General features: G+C 43.9%; 1 protein-coding gene across 2 annotated transcripts; it reads right to left on the bottom strand.

Annotated features, from left to right (window-relative positions):
• Nucleotides 1-74: 74 nt before the first annotated feature.
• sh3rf2 (SH3 domain containing ring finger 2) lies at nt 75-16,137 on the bottom strand. Of its 2 annotated transcripts, XM_088389441.1 has the most exons (13): nt 15,854-16,137; nt 15,527-15,653; nt 15,059-15,210; nt 14,306-14,686; nt 11,951-12,238; nt 11,054-11,149; nt 9,848-10,243; nt 3,333-3,442; nt 2,207-2,377; nt 1,731-2,008; nt 1,345-1,652; nt 692-987; nt 75-605 (listed from the first exon to the last, which is right to left on the bottom strand). In XM_088389441.1, the coding sequence occupies exons 4-13, from the start codon at nt 14,642-14,644 to the stop codon at nt 425-427; spliced, it is 2,463 nt and encodes an 820-aa protein (XP_088245567.1). In that variant the 5' UTR covers nt 14,645-14,686; nt 15,059-15,210; nt 15,527-15,653; nt 15,854-16,137; the 3' UTR covers nt 75-424. The 2 variants fall into 2 exon arrangements, with proteins under 2 accessions (XP_088245567.1, XP_088245560.1); XM_088389434.1 differs by lacking the exon at nt 15,059-15,210 and having other exon boundaries at nt 15,854-16,133.
• Between the last annotated feature and the right edge of the window lie 1,337 nt (nt 16,138-17,474).

The raw sequence follows: 17,474 nt of genomic DNA, 5'->3' as shown, positions 1-17,474 counted from the left end.
GACACATTTATCATTATTTTTTGTTTGAGTTACTTTGCCCCATATAAATCAAATAACTCCAGCAAGAAATCCAATTAGCTGTCGTAGGTAATTTATTTGCAGAGAAAAATAGAGATAATTCACTTCACGTGGTTAAATTAATTGTCTTGACTTTGTAGGTTTTGACAAAGGCACTCACCTATGTATTGTATGTAACATGGGCAGAAACAGGGAGAGCTGTTTGGTGGGTTTGTGTGCAAATTCTCAGTACACGTGAGACATACAGTACAGTACATGCTCTTTACACTGAAGAAACAAAACATATCGCCACACATTTTAATATGAACCCGAAGCAAAAATAAACTCCCTCATGGAAATCTCTTTTTGAAAATTTCAATCGCTGGATCTTGACAAAGGGTATCCAAAATATATTAATTCAACAAAGTCAGCTGAGTCTCTCCAGAGCATGAAGAACACTACTGTGAAATAGCCCCGTTTGGCCGCTGGTCTCCTGAGTAACCAGGACACGGCCATCAGGTCGAGGTTTGTGGACCAGGACCAGTTCTCCTTGGAGCAGACTGAGCTCAGACTCTGTCTGGGCTAGATGTGTTGAATTCACTCTGTGTCTGAGGGAGGAAAAAACAGTGTACACTTATGTAGACAAGTCATATAACGACTCTCTTGTTAATGGTTGTTCTGATTGTCAAAGTACCTGGTGGGGCTAAACTGAGCCGATAGCGACGGCTGTGGCGACATTGGTTTAAGCTGGTTTGAGTTTGGATCCAAAAAGCCAGTTTCCATGCTTTTCCTGAGAGCTGAAGCTTTTCCGTCTTTGAGGATGATACCGGGTCCATCTCTTCCCAAGGTGAGTGATGGTGCCCATACTTCGAGCGGGGGAGGTGCTGGGGCAAAGTTGGACGAAACCTGGCTTCCTGAAGACCAGGAGGAGGTCCGAAGCCGTGGAGGTGGGTGGTCTTCATCTGTGAGGAAGCGCACAGACTTGGCAGGCTAGAAACAACCAGGACATAGACAAAAAAATTTAATTTGACAATGGGACATGAATCAAAGAAGAAAATGACTTTAAACTGGAATGCGTTAATTATTATCTTGAGTTTTTTTTCTCTGGGTCGCTGCTCACATAAATTTTTATGAGAGCAAGTCATCCTATCAAAACTGCAGTTTCGGGTAATTTTAGAGTTCTAACACAGCGGAGATGACAGCTGTGCACTTTTTTATATTGATCAAAATATTTGCTTCAATGCAAATAAATAAACACAGGAAAATCTGATCGATCAGCAGAAAATCACCAAATGGAAGCGACTGGAGGAGTGACTACAGTGTAACTTAATGTGAGCACTACTTTACCTTGTCTGCAGTGCTCTTATGCGAATCGGGTCTGACAAGAATTGATTGAGGGCCACTGGACGGATGGCGCTCATGCTGATAACCTCCCGCCTCATTCAAAGAGCTGAAGTCTCTGTCTTTCAACAGTGGGGCAGCAGAGAGCGCTGTCGGCTCATTCATCCAGCTGGCTAGTCTTCCAGCGTTGGCAAGGATCCCACTGTTTTTCTTTCTCTGCAGGGCTGGCGAGTAGCCGGATGCCTGAACTTGAGCAAAGTGCTCCGAATTGGAGGAGACGTTCAAATTGGATGAATGGTTGAAAGGGTTGGATACTGGAAAATGAAAAAAGGATACATTAGGGGACAATGCACAACAGTTCTGAAATTAGGAGACGGACTGACGGCATTCACCTCTGTGTGGGTTAAATAATCGCCTAACTGTCTCCCAACCTGGTGAGCTACTGTAGAAGGATGATTTTCCGCTGTCTGTGGATGACATTGCGTGCTGCGCTCCATTTGGCACATGTGGGACCTGTCCTGCTGAGTACAGCGCTCCATCATTATTTACCCTATCAGGGGCAAGGACCACAGCAGGATTCCTGGCAGTTGTGTGCTTCTTTGACGCTGCTGCGTAGTATTGTGACGAAGAAGAGCTCGCTGCTTTGGTCTCCAGGAGTCTGGCTGACGTTCTACAGCGAGACACAGCAGGTTAAAGTTAGCCATTCACACTTGCATTCTGCACAATCCTTTTTCCACTACACGTATGATACATTTTGCATTCTACATTTTTAATGATTAACATATTCCTGCCCATACAAATGCAGTGCGTCGGCATACAAGCGTCCTTCGGCTGACGCATTCTGCCGTCAGGGATCGCGGTCTTTCACCTGAGCACAGGCGTGACGTAGTTGCTGGGCAGGATGCCCACTTTGCCCGTTCGAAGAGACAACCCACGCAGCCAGCCTTCTCTGAACTTGCCGTACACTCCCACCATCTCGCCTTTTCTCAGCTCCAGCTCCTCTGGGCGCTGCGGCTTGTAGGAGTACAGCACAGCACACCTGAAGGGTGAAGTCGCCCATGTTATTATCACACCATGAGGAACAGCAGGCGTATGGGTCTAAATGTCATTAAATGGTTAAGGTAATGGAACAGTTCAAGTCGAATCCCCCAATTCTACCAATGTTTTAGGGAAAAACAAGTGTTGCAAATTTTCAAAAAGATCATCACACAGCATAGGTGCCGAAGAAGGTGTCCAAATTTTTCCTGCACTTATTCTGTCTTTTGCCATGCGCCTCGCAGGAGCGTGGCATTTCCTAAACAATCTTTCTTTGTGTAACTTCACGGTCTTAATTGGTTTCAAATGGTAAGTGTGAAAGGATGCAAATAGTCACAAAGCAGCATTGGCAAAAATAAAGGTCAAAGCAATCTAACAGTCTAGCTCAGGGATGGGCAATATTAAATGCTTTATAACAGTGCCATCAGTACCACATAGGACTACGCACTTCCTAACCAAATGTATGACAAAAATAAATATGGGCAAAATCCATGCAAAATGCGAGCTCTTAATATATTTCAATTTTGATCATATATTTTTCATTGCATGCATAATGTGCAATGCTCTCTTGCTTTAAAAGTACCATTCAAGGTCAGCACAAAGCGACTTAACAACAATCCAACAGTGCAAGAACTCATTTTGTACATTTATTTTTTAACAAAAAGCAACTCTAATTTTTAAATCTTATTTGGGTACTATCTTTGTTCTACATACCATTACAAATACGCCCCAAAAAATATTAGGCCAACTCCTATTGTTGTATGGAGTAGTATATGACTTAATATAAAAGCCAAGACTGTTATCTAGTGGTGAATGGTGATATAACAATTTAAAGCTGCAGCTGACCCCTGTGTGTTTTTGGAAGAATTTCTGAATTTCATTCAAATGTGGCCGCAGCATTGCATACACCTGGCTGACTCTAGGGATACCGCAGCAAAAGTTTTTATTGAGGGACTCACACACTGATGGAGAGCTGCTGTGTGTTGGAGTTTTTGCTGTCTGAGGAAATCTGTGGATTTGACAGAGCCATCGAGATGTTGGGCGGAGCTTCGTTGGCCATCTTCTCACTCTGTAAACAAAATGAAGGCAAAACAATCATCAACTTGAATTTTAAGGAAGACGTTTGAACTTTTAAACCATAGCACACACTCAGTCCAAAGTCGTCACAGGGTGGTGTTGGGGAATTCCAACAGTTCACATGAGGACATGACTCAACATACCAGAACATACACTCACAGGCCACATTACATACACCCGCCCAATTTAATGACATTTAACGTAAGAGTGATCAAAATTTCTAGAGCTATAAACTCGTCATCCAAGGAATAAGTTCATCCTTGATATTTGGTTTTTTTCCAAATGACATATGTTAGATAAAGATACAGTGCCGCTTGACTCAGTCTTCTAAGAATAGCAATGGCAAGGGCAGCGAACTGCGTCAGTCCAAAATCACCCGAAGGTATTTGATTAGATTGGGAAACTAAAATGACTGCAGCATGATTTACTCTCATCATCATCACAAATCGTTTATGGACACAGAGTGGCATCTTTGCCATGCTTTTATGCTAGTAGCAGTACTTTAGTCTTAATGCTAGAGCACACCATTATTTGATATTTATTCCACCATGTGACGGTGTCAGTTACAAAGTGAACGTCTTTGAAACACTGAATTTCTAATACATCTCTTATAATGGAACTCATAGGTGTCAAACACAAGACCCGGGGGCCAGATACGGCCCGCCACATCATTTTATATGGCCTGCAAAGACACATTGTGCGTCAACTCATGTCCATCCATCCATCCATCCATCTTCTTCCGCTTATCCGGGGTCGGGTCGCGGGGGCAGCAGCTTTAGGAGGGACTCCCAGACTTCCCTCTCCCCAGCCACGTCATCCAGCTCATCCCGGGGGATCCCAAGGCGTTCCCAGGCCAGCTGAGAGACATAGTCTCTCCAGCGCGTCCTGGGTCGTCCCCGGGGTCTCCTACCGGTGGGACATGCCCGGAACACCTCCCCAGGGAGGCGTCCAGGAGGCATCCTGATAAGATGCCCGAGCCACCTCATCTGGCTCCTCTCAACGTGGAGGAGTAGCGACTCTACTCCGAGTCTCTCCCGGATGACCGAGCTTCTCACCCTATCTCTAAGGGAGAGCCCGGACATCCTGCGGAGAAAACTCATTTCGGCCGCTTGTATCCGAGATCTCGTTCTTTCGGTCACGACCCATAGCTCGTGACCATAGGTGAGGGTAGGAGCGTAAATCGACCGGTAAATTGAGAGCTTTGCCTTCTGGCTCAGCTCTCTCTTCACCACAACGGACCGGTACAGGGTCCGCATTACTGCCGACGCTGCACCGATCCGCCTGTCGATCTCACGCTCCATCCTCCCCTCACTCGTGAACAAGACTCCAAGATACTTGAACTCCTCCACTTGGGGCAGGATCTCATCCCCGATCCGGAGAGGGCATTCCACCCTTTTCCGATCGAGGACCATGGACTCGGATTTGGAGGTGCTGACCCTCATCCCGACCGCCTCACACTCGGCTGCGAATCGTTCCAGCGAGAGCTGGAGATCACGGCCTGAGGAAGCCAACAGCACCACGTCATCTGCAAAAAGCAGAGACGCGATGCTGAGGTCCCCAAACCGGACCCCCTCAACGCCTCGGCTGCGCCTAGAAATTCTGTCCATAAAAATTATGAACAGAATCGGTGACAAAGGGCAGCCTTGGCGGAGTCCAACCCTCACTGGGAACGAATCCGTCTTACTGCCGGAAATGCGGACCAGACTCTGGCATCGGTGATACAGGGACCGAACCGCCCTTATCAGTTGGCTCGGCACCCCGTACTCCCGAAGCACCCTCCACAGAACCTCCTGAGGGACACGGTCGAACGCCTTCTCCAAATCCACAAAACACATGTGGACTGGTTGGGCGAACTCCCATGCACCCTCGAGGATCCTGCCGAGGGTGTAGAGCTGGTCCACTGTTCCACGGCCAGGACGAAAGCCACACTGCTCCTCCTGAATCCGAGGTTCGACCTCCCGACGGACCCTCCTCTCCAGCACCCCTGAATAGACCTTACCAGGGAGGCTGAGGAGTGTGATTCCCCTGTAATTGGAACACACCCTCCGGTCCCCCTTCTTAAAGAGGGGAACCACCACCCCAGTCTGCCAATCCAGAGGCACTGTCCCCGATGTCCACGCAACGTTGTAGAGGCGTGTCAGCCATGACAGCCCCACAACATCCAGAGCCTTTAAGAACTCCGGGCGGATCTCATCCACCCCCGGGGCCTTGCCACCGAGGAGTTTTTTGACTACCTCAGTGACTTCGACCCCAGAGATTGGAGAATCCGCCTCAGAGTCTCCAGGCCCTGCTTCCTCAATGGAAGGCGTGTAGGTGGAATTGAGGAGGTCTTCGAAGTATTCTCCCCACCGACTCACGACGTCCCGAGTTGAGGTCAGCAGCACGCCATCCCCACTGTAAACAGTGTTGACGTTGCACTGCTTCCCCCTCCTGAGACGCCGGATGGTGGACCAGAATTTCCTCGAAGCCGTCCGAAAGTCATTCTCCATGGCCTCACCGAACTCCTCCCACGCCCGGGTTTTTGCCTCAGCAACCGCCGAAGCCGCGTTCCGCTTGGCCATCCGGTACCTGTCAGCTGCCTCCGGAGTCCCGCAGGCCAAAACGGCCCGATAGGACTCCTTCTTCAGCTTGACGGCATCCCTTACCGCCGGTGTCCACCAGCGGGTTCGGGGATTGCCGCCACGACAGGCACCAACGACCTTACGGCCACAGCCGTAACTCATGTGTCAATACTAAAATTACAAATGATCTTTTCTCCAATTTTTTGTATTTTCAAAATATTTGAACAGTTTTTACTCACTCTTATTCCAAAACTAGTTATTCATCAGTTTGTTGTGTAGCCTATACTGTATATAGAAGACGCTGACAGTCATAATGGCCCTCCAAAGGAAACCATGACTACAATGTGGCCCGCGATAAAAATGAGTTTGACACACTGCACAAGTGAATGTTGTGGCCAGGAAATATACAACCAGTCCTTTGATTATTTTAGTTTGCTCTTTACAAAATACAGAAATGATATTCCGTGTCACGGCCTCAATGCAAGCTTGATGCTATTTAAAGCACAACTAGTGCTTAAAGAATTAATCGTGGCCAGTGAAGCAAGAGGTAGTCTTTATTGGAAGGTGCCTGGATCCTGAGGCTCTGTGGCCATTAGGCTGCATTGCACATACACTGGCATTCAATGCTAGCACGAAACATAAAGCAAGCTATAATTTACATGGACTCATTGCTACTGCCTGCAAGTCACTTGTGAAAAGCAGAGCTGTGAGGCACAATGTAAAAGAGGGGACAAAGTGCATTGAGTATGTCCTGAAGCCATTCTAGCTCTCAGAGATTCTGGTGTAAATCTAAGCCCTGACATCGTTCCTGGGAAGGCAGATGGTTAAATGTGAACAAACTCAGACAAACTGAGGGTAATTAATCCTTTCTGAACGCCATTAACTCTATGCAAGTCATTCAGCAAGGGAAAAGCACGGCACTGCATTCTTCGTGTATTCAATTATTTAAGTCACTTCTACGTGTCCGTCTTCTATTCTCGGTCTGTTTTATCAGCTACAAGGAGGCTGTCTCACTCAGGCAGCAGTCACGCAATTGCCATGTGCAATGACCCAGCAATCGCTACAGAGTATTTACAGGGGGAGAGGAACTCTAATGGACAGATAGTGGACTGATAAATCACAGATAGAACGCCATTGGAAGCCTGTGGAAATTCTTCTAAATGTTTTAAAAATATGATGCAATGTGCAAACATGTAAGAATTTGGGTTTGTTAAAGGCTTTAGGGCTTTAAAAAAAAATAAAAGATGTTAAAATTGCATGGTGGGCTGGCTCACATGTTTTTACAGGTTGTATTTGGGCCAGGGGCTATAGGTTTCCCACTACTAAAATGATAAGAAAAGTAAGAATTATAGTAAAACAATTAAGTTAAAGCCATTTTGAGACTAAAAAAGAAAACACATCCAAAAATATATCTGATAATGATTAATTTGTATACTAGATGGCCAATGTTAGTTTGAAAATCCACCCAAAAGATTCAGATGTTTGAGTTGGCTTTTAATTTCCTTTTGTAGCCTCAAGGACTTTTTGTTTATAATTCCACCCATTTCAACTGAGACCCCAGTTGACCCCAGTTCCAGCTCTTTCATTGTAGCTGACTGCCTCTTGGCAGGTGGCCTTACCATTTTTTTTTTACCCGCAATCTTTTCATCAATCTTCGAGGAAAGTCCAGTTCTTGGGAATGTCACTGTTGTGCCATATTGTCTTCACTTGATTATGACTGTCGTCACTGAATTCTATGGTATGATTAATACCTTGGAAAATATTTTCTATCCTGGTTATGACGAATATCTTTGAACAATGAGATTGAGCTGTGAAATCTTAGACTTGCTGTAAGAGGTGACTACAATAACATTCAGGAAACTCCTACCATAACATCTGAATATTAGTTGGGGTTAAACAAAGAGACAAAATGTGGGCAGGTGCCAACTCCCATTTAACATGAGTGCTACATGAGTTTGAATGTGATTGGTTAATTCTGAACATAGCCACATTTGCAGTTACAAAAGGGTGTGCACACTTGTGCAACTACAGTTGTTGGTAGTGTTGTTTTTTTTATACTTCGACTTTCCCAAAAAGTTTTTTTTTTTTTCAATTTAATACATGCAGATTCTAGGTCACATTAATTCATATCCACTATGAATTTACACGACAGGAAATTCGCTTCATCTTCAAGTGGATGAAACCTGATTCAAGAAAGTTTTAGGACACACTTCCTTAAAGAAAGCAGGGCTTGTCCGCTATTGCTAGCCAACTGATGTGTGAGTGGATGTTACCTGCTTAGTGAAGAGGAAGGAGTTTTAAAGCATGGCGGGGGGGAGTCGAGGGTTTGTTATATAACAAATTTCACCAGTGACTCATCATCATCAGCATGAGAGAGATGAGCAGACGCACTGAGGGACTCTCCGAACCTCCTACACGCTGAATCTACAGTATCTCATATTTTTCCTCATCTTCCTACTTACTTGCCTTCACACAGCTCAAAAATTGTGTTTTTGTCTTCCCAGGCTGATTCCTTTTTTTTTTTTTATATTGCCATTATCGCTTGTATTTTTGATCTCACCTTCAGACCTACTTGAGGTGTGTGTGTGTGTGTGGGGGGGGAGAGTTATGAGCTGACATGTTTAATTGCAGGGCAGAGCTGTGAAACTTCCACTGAATCAAAGGAAATCATTATCTCAGGAAGCAGGTCACTTGGCGGAAAGTTAAATGCTGAAAACCAAACTTTCATGTTGGGACTGCATAACCTTACTGTGACTCTGTGCAGTTTCCTCATTAAGTCGCATCCGACTCGCTCCAAAAAATGGAATGGATGGTCAGCACATATGCGACATTCACACGTGTCCTTTTAAGATTTTATGCTGAGTTGAAGAGAACACAGCACCATCCAGCATCCAAAAGCTATCAGCCATCCATCATTCTGCCAAAGCAACCTGTTTTGACTATCAATATTTATAATAGCCCTTTGAAATAAAATGATGCGGTCACTATACACGATGCAAATGCAGCAGCATCTAAACTGAAGAGAGCAATGAGTACCGAAATGAAGTGTGGGAGTTGGCATTTCTAATACTTTGCCCTTCTGATGGGTCCAAATGGTGCAAATGCAAATAGCAGAAACAGCTGTCAGTGTGATGAAGAGCACTTCTACACCACTGCAAACAGAGAGGTTAACAGTTTGAAAAAAGGCTTTGTGAAGCCCTTTTTTAAACAGGTAGGTTTTCCTTCCAACCATAATACACTTTGAAAATGTTAACATTTGAGTTGATGTCACATAAACTTGTTCCATTAAGTCTCCCCGCTCTCTTCAATTTTGCATACCAATTGAGTGGTTTTGATGTGTTAATCCAACTTTTATGCAATCAGTCACAGTAAGATTAAAGGACTGTATGTATTTTTTAAAGTTTGGTACATCGTCAAACAGTAAAGATAAAGAGTGGCAAAATTATAGTATGGTATTGTTGGCTGTGTTTTTGTTGGAAGAGGGAAACGACTCGCGCTGTCACATTCACTTCTGAGAGGAAACTTTGGCTCAGGTCCCAGGACTCTTGATGACAAAATTCTCAAATGTTCCACTCTGTTCACCTTCGACCCTCAATCTTTTAACCCAGTAGTTTACATTCCCAGCCCTTTTCACATGTGTTTCATCTTAATAGGAGACATTTGATCATGCAAAGTCTAGCACCGGGCCAATTTTCATTCCTTGGGTCTTACGACAATGGACCCCACCCAGAACCCCTGAGAACAACATTATCTTTGTTGATGAAAACATCTCTCAGCTCACAGAACCGGCACCTCTTATGTCAGCCACAAGTCTTCAAATCAAATCAATTACTCACCAGTGAGAGGAGCCTGCGTGGGCCGTCAGAGTGGCGTCGAACTCGCTGAGAGTTAACTCTGGAGGGATGCACGTGTCCACGGGCGGTGGGTCGCACGGAGGAGCGATATAACTGTCGCTGGAGGTTGAAGCCGCCAATGTTGTTCTCTTCCTCGGAGGCCACGCGGGAAAAGTTGCTGCTGCCGGGTTTGGGCTGTTTGTGTGGGTTGGAAGGGATCAAAGCGCCAGTAAGAGGAGTCTTTGCCGGAACTTGCGTGACTCTCTGGTTTGCCGTCCTGCTGGATGCCTCTGGGGCCTTGTCTTTGCTCCTGCGTCCGATCGTCCAATGCTGAAACTCTGCTGAGTCACTCCTTTGCTGACTCTTTGCCTCCAGCAGTTTGGTTGCCACTGAGTTTAGCTGGGAAAGATGGAAGCAGAAAGGGGAAAGTGATGTCAGCTCCTTGAAACTAGGAAAGCTTTCAAAGTCTACCTGTCACTAGCACCTGACAGGCTGAGTGCTGAGCAGTGAAGCTGCTGTCTACATACGGTTGCTCATCATTCCACTCGCCCACTCCAACTTGTTGAACGGGCAGGCGGGAAGATAAAGCAGCAGCCAGTAAGCCCGGAAGGATCGACTGGCGCTGAGAGCCGAGCGGGAGGAGGCAAGGTGAAATACAGAGCGACACAGGCAGCCAAGGCTGGGTTAATGCTTTCGCTCACCACAGTGATGTGCTGTTATGCCATCCGAGCAGAGAAAGCATTACTGTGTCTTTACGCCCGGCTGCACAGCACGAGGAGAGCGGAGAGGAGTATGAAAAAATTGGAAGGCTGCTGAGGCGAAGCTTGAGGAGAACGATACAGAGGAGTAAGGGGGGGGGGAAGTGCTTGGGAAAATAAGTGAGGAGTGATATGGTTAAAAAAAAAAAAAAAAAAGGAGGGAAGCAAGGGAACTCAGACGCCACTACGTTGAACCCAGCGCATGAACCAGCAACATGTCCCAGCGAGGAGCAGGTTTATAATGGCAGTCAGGAAGCTCAAAGGGAAACAAGTGACAGTCAGCGAGCTAAGCAAGCGCTGAGAACCTGACTAATGAGCATCTGCACACCCAGCACTGCTTCAAAGATGACTTCCCTACCCTCAGCACTTCGCAGACATAGAATGACACTTAGGGAAAAACGCAAAGAGAAAAGAATTTACAGGCGGCATGTCGGATGAGGAGAACACTCACTTCGGTAAACTGGAGAGGGCAAATTCCTACCCTGTCGCCCAGCCTGGCTTCAATCCAGTTTTCATCCACCCGTCTGATGACAGTGAGAATTTCTCCCTGCAGAGCTCAAGCACATGTGAGCAAACTTAAAGGGAGGCAAAAGTGACAAAGAGGTGACGTGATAAAATGACAGCTTGTCAGTTTTTCATGCTCACACTAAATAGCCTGGTCAACCATCAACTCCCTTTTCTGTGTGAAGGCCGGGGCCTTTTTGTGGCCAGGCTTATTCCATCAAGAAAGAAAAAAAAAAAAAAAGAAAGAAAGGGAAGCCTCAACTGTGCTTTAATGGAAAGCAGACAGTAACAAGGCCCTTATATAACTCAAAAATCCTTCAGGGCAGCAATGCTGCAAAACAGTAAAAAGAAAAAGAATGACCATGAATATTATAAATTAGCACCACAAGGAACTTTCTGTGCCTGGCAAGTTCTTAGAGACACCAAACACCTGGTGAGAGATCACAATGAGCACGTGAGCACACTTCAGAAAAAGGACATTGCTGTACTTGAGTCAAGTCATGAGCATCACAATTATTTCAGATACTCTTTTCAAAATCTTGAGCTGCTAGAACAAAGTTCAACTCCCGTGATAACATCTGTACAATGTTTGTGAGTGAGCTAAAGCTGATCCCAGCTGAGCGCGAGATCGTTGCTAACCAATTGCAGGGCACAGAAGAATTTCATTTCATTGTTTCTCGTGAGAAAACGTGATTTTGATTTAAAAGGAATTCAGACTGGATCGTTATCTTTAACGTTCAACTATACAGTATTTGGACTGTGGTCACAACTATTTTCTTTTCCACTATGTAAGATCTGTGAAGGATCTTCTGTACCTGTTCAAGTAGGATTGGGAGAGACATACCTTCCGAAAGCTGAGACAAGAATCGCTGCTCTCCACGCTCATCTCTTTGGGACTAAAGTCACACAGCGTTCGGCAGAGAGCCAGCGACTGCTGGTGCGGGAACGTTTGCAGCATCTGGCTGGCGGCGTGCAGCGTTCCGGATGTGCCGCTGTTGTCGCTAACGTGTCTATGGAGCCAGTCATCACCCGGTGTCGCTCTGTGTTTTGCCGTGATGCCGTTGACAGGGGTGAGGACCAGCTCCCCTTCTGAATCTCCTTGTTGGCTGTGCATTGAAGTTCTTGAAGAAGCCTGGGAAACAGAAAAAGCAAGTTTCAAGTCATATGCACAAATTCAAACATAAATACACTTCTCAATTAAGAGTGTTAAGCGAATAACTCATTGGGCGGGGCCAAAAGCCTGCAGCAGCTATCATCATACTGTTTACAATCTAAATTCATAGTTGTTTTTACTCACCATATGAACTATAATTATCACAGCTCACTTCATGAGATAATTTTCTGGTTACATTAAGATTAATGGGACGAGCAAATATCAGAAACATTATTTGCAAAAGAAGAATGTACCAGTGAATTAAAACAGCATTGTGGACGCATTATTCTCCAGATGGGCCATTTGAAGACAACTTAATAGTAACTCAGCTGAAGAAAGATACAAAGACATCTGCTTGCTTCTTCTCAGGCACAGTGGGCTTCTCGTGGCCAGGTTGATGTTATTTTAAGATCAACCACGCTAAAATAACATTTTGTGAAGCCTGGTCTGATTGAGAGGATACGTAGAATAGGTTATATAAGACTGCTCTGAACTGCAGCTTGTCTTGGGTGTCTAAATAGCATGATGATCACAAACTCCCTCCCGCTTGAACTCGGCCCAGCTTTTTGAACTCTCACTGAACCGAAGTTAAGGATTGACCAGCCAACTTGTGAACATTGAATTCTGTAAATGATGTAAAACTGTGATGGCTGCTCTGAGTTTCCCACATCGTCAGTAGACATAAATTGATACAGACTACATGGAGAGCTTTGTTAACCTAATGATGGAGTTCAGGTCCGTGCATATCAGATTAAAATTTGTTTTCATACATTCTCTATAAAACAGACTACAGTTATACAATTTAGTATTTAACAAAACAAAAAAGTACCTCAAAAGATCTCAGTTCAGCAACATAAAATGAGTATCTATTGAGTGCAAAAGCTTCTTGCTACGTGTGTGAAGTGAAGATGAATGAAAATACAAACCATAATTTTGGTGAAGAGGACATGATCAAACGCGAGCATTTGTTTTCAAAAGATTTGTTATTGTTTCATTTTTTTCAATGAATCATGTTTCATTTCCTTTAAGCCGTCTTATAATTGAGAATTTTAAAGGCGAGAAACCTGGTTTACATTTGCTTTCTCTCATAAATAAAAATTTGTTTTAATAGTTTGACATTAAAGGGGGAATTAGGAGTTTTTAAACTGTTAGCAAGATTTGAAAGTAGCCTCATTTATTTCCTTCCTCATGTCTCTGACTAAAGTCGCACTACTCGCGAATGTGAACGTGCATTTTAAGAACGTTCATGGGAAAATAATTATTAAGATTAAAGGTTGGGGTGTCAGTGTCACCCTGGTGAAGATCCCAACCACTCGGTTATACAGTTCCTAAAATGAGCTAATTTAACAAGAGCAAGATATAACTTCTTTCCAAGTCAGCCAGTGGCAGTCAGAAGTTCAAAGTTGTCATTGTAGAAACCGGTTTAAAGAAACCTCGAGCCCTGAGAAGCCTTTGAATTGCAGTTTGCCTGGGGAAATAATTTGATAGTTCAGATGGCTTTTAGGTTGTGACGTATTTGTGCTCTGATTAATGTTTCATTTGTGGTATATGAATTAAACAGACCAAATCCACATCTTTTAATCCATCTCAGGGGACGGTCATTTTGCCAGTTGCTGTCGACTGAAAATGACATCACAGTTGCTCACGTCTCAGGTAACAACCAATCACGGCTTACTAGTTTTCTGAAGCGGAGCTGTGATTGGTTCTGACCTGAGCACCTGTGATGTCATTTTCGGTCGACAGCAACTGGCAAAATGGCCGCCCCTGGGTTGGATACAAACGGGAGGATTTTGCTTAGTTTATATTCCACAAACGTAATATTAATCAGAATGCCGTGTTTAGACTAGCAGAGGCCCAAACAATATGTTATTGCTAAGAAAATTCTGGGGTTGACCTCCTCTTTAATCATCATTGTGTGTAACACATTTATGGAATCAGATGCTAAGTTTAGGTACATCCAAAATGCCTTATTTTATATTCCATGTCATTACACAAATTTACCAGTTTTCTCCAATCCAGCATTGGTACAGAGAAATGCACACTGACCTCTTTGTGCCCTTGGTGCTCTCTGTAATGACCCTCCCTGCCCGTCCCACTGCTCCTGGCAAAGGGCACAGCGTAGTGCGGGTTCCGGTTTGGCCCCGCTGACCCCTGTAAACCCTCCAGGAGCCGCACCAGCAGGTTGTTGGCGGGCAGCTCCTCCACTGTCAGGGCCCTGACAGGTGCTCTGCACTCTGGACAGAACAGCTGCGAGTGTGCGGCCTCCTGCTTCTGCAAGCAAGCCTTGCAGAAGGTATGCTGGCAGGGCAGCACCTTGGCTGATGCATCCAGCGGCTGGGAACACAGAGGGCACTCCAGCAAGGCCATTATGGAGAGCCCCTCCATTTATGTGGGGACTGGAGCTTCTTGATCATTTAATCCACCATACTAAAAGACAGGAAGAGAGGTATTCTGATTAATATTGAGTTTATAGAATATGAATTAAGCAGCAACATCTACCTATTTTTATCCATCTCAGTGGGAGGCCATACTGCCACATAATATTGACTGAGAATGACATCACAGTGCCTAAGGGCTCTGGTAGGGTTTTAAATCGGATTCATTATCCATCCATGAATCCATTGTTTGAATCGCTTATCCCCCACTAGGGTCGCGGGCGTGCTGGAGCCTATCCCAGTGGTCTCTGGAAAGTAGGCACCCTGAACTGGTTGCCAGCCAATTACAGGGCACACATAGACAAACAAGCATTCACACTCACTATCACACCTCAGGACAATTTAGAGCGCTCAATTCACCTACCATGCGTGTTTTTGGAATGTGGGAGGAAACTGGAGTGCCCGAAGAAAACCCATGCAGGCACGGGAGAACATGCAAACTCCACACAGGAAGGCCAGAGCATGAATGAAACTCTGCACCTCTGGACTGTGAGGCTAACCAGCTGACTACCATGCCTTGGATTCATAAATTAATTGAAAAAAATCATTGGCACATTAATTAATCGATTATTAAAATGATCATTAGTGATGAGCTGTAAAATAAAAAAAAATATGCAGCTAATCTTGGTACCAGAATTGCAACTTATACTGCAATTCCCAATTGAAATTTACTGCCTTACGTCGTACTTTGAAGTAATCAATGTTCTTGTTATTTTTTTTCCAATCCTGTTCCAACCTCCACATGGGCACACAACATATCAGCTCACCTGTCATAGTGAAAGTGACTGTACATTTGTTTGAACAACACAGACTGGGAACATTTATAACTTACATGCTCGTCCACAGGCTGCCAAATTCCCCCAACTAAAAAGAGAAGTTCTTTTCCACCGCCGCCACCATAACGTCCTCCTGATCAGCACGACACGTAGTCGTCGCGGCTAATGGCGATCACAGCGTACCTGAGTAGCGTGGAAACAAACGTTTACAAGCAACAGGTAACAAGCTCCTAAGAATTGCGCACCCACAACAGGGACAGTATCAAATGTCATTACCGTCGAGATTTAACCCTTAACGGGCTAACATAGTCGCTGACTAAAAAGGGTAATTAGGCGAAAAAGACTAGATGATATAACATTTTAATTATTTAAGATTTACTTACTTATGTAACAGAATGTAATCCAATTTCCGGGTTCTTGCGCTGCGAGGTTCTAGTCGTATCATGAATTTAATACGAAGTTGCTTTGGTTTATATTTATCTACAATTTGAGGACGTGAATTTACTCTAGGTTAATGTATTCTAGCAGTATGTCGATGAATGTAACGAGATAGCGCTGGTTTACAGACTTGTCATATGCCATGGTCTCCCTCTGCTGGTGCATTTATTGACCACGCAGCGTAACCTCAAGTCTTTCTGTCCTTTCCACGTCTGTATACTGATTCTCAAATGTAAGCGCAATAAAAGAGTTGCTTTCTTCTAAAATAAAATACAAATGCCTGTGCAATTTGCCACCTATTTCTAATTGTAGATTGAGAGACTGAAGATGAACGTTAAATACCGCACTCGTGAAACAGGAACAGGAACACGGTGGACTAGTGTTTGGTTATCACATCTGCCTCACAGTTCTGAAGTTCAGTTTTAAATTTGCTATATCGCCTTAAAGGCTTTCTCCATTTTCTTTGTCCTTCATTCCTAAAGTATCCAGTGTAGGTGAATTGAAGATGACTTCTGAAAGTAAAGGGCTTAAATTGTCCATGCTTTATGAACATGAATGTGAGTTGTTTAAGAGGCCAACAAAACTTGTTGCAACATGTTTTTAATCAGTAGCGCTCTTTGGTATTTTATGTTTATCAAATATACAGTAATAACAATTAATTTCAATGTATAGAATTTAACAGTTTGTGTGACATGATTTTACGAATTTGTTGTACAGCGTCTTATCGTTTGTGCACCATGGGGACCAGAGTGCAATATAATAGACATACAGATACACACAAAGAATACTTTTACAACTGCTCAAAAAGTGACTACTTTAGTCATTTTTGCTGGAGGATAAAAAAAAATAAACATGCCCATGCGGATTGTTCTTTTGTCTGTCTACATGGTTTGCTGCACCATTTGTGTTCAAAAATTAATGCTAGTTTCGTTGTTAGCATGATTTCTTTCTTTCGTTGTGAGTTTGTTTGTTTCTTTCTTTCTTTCTTTCAAGTGTTTTGTTACAGTTTTAAATTAAAATTCAGCATTTTGAAAAAAACTGTTATCAAATCAAATTAGTCTGCCCTAAAAACTAACTAAAACTAACTGAATTTTAAAACGTTCAAGTCAAACAAAGTAAACATTAGCCATGACAAACCCCAAACTATTATAACTCTGCTCCACACCTGAAATTTGGCAAATTCTCAATTAGATCGCTAATGTTGAAAAATGATTGGAAATAATTGCTTGTTTGTTTTCTGCTCTTGCATTAATATCATTGCTTAGATTTAAAAAATGCTTGTCCAAAGAGAAAAAAAACAATTTATCCATCTTGCCTCCAGAAGTTCAAAACATTCTTGTAAATTTTTCAAAATGACATGAAATTTTCATGCGTTTCTCTACATCAGCAGAAACCAGGGAATTCTAAAAATGTACGAGAGAGAGAGAGAGAGAGAGAGAGAGAGAGAGAGAGAGAGAGAGAGAGAGAGAGAGAGAGAGAGAGAGAGAGAGAGAGACATGACTTATTTACATGTTCATATCAGTGTTGACACAGGCGCTTCCTCTCCAGGCTCTGAGTTTAATGGCA

Source organism: Syngnathus floridae, chromosome 1 (assembly GCF_059516105.1).
Source record: "Syngnathus floridae isolate MCC-2025c chromosome 1, RoL_Sflo_1.0, whole genome shotgun sequence".
Lineage (NCBI taxonomy): Eukaryota > Metazoa > Chordata > Actinopteri > Syngnathiformes > Syngnathidae > Syngnathus > Syngnathus floridae.
The sequence above is the reverse complement of the archived record's forward strand: the minus strand, read 5'-3'. Positions and strand labels throughout refer to the sequence as shown.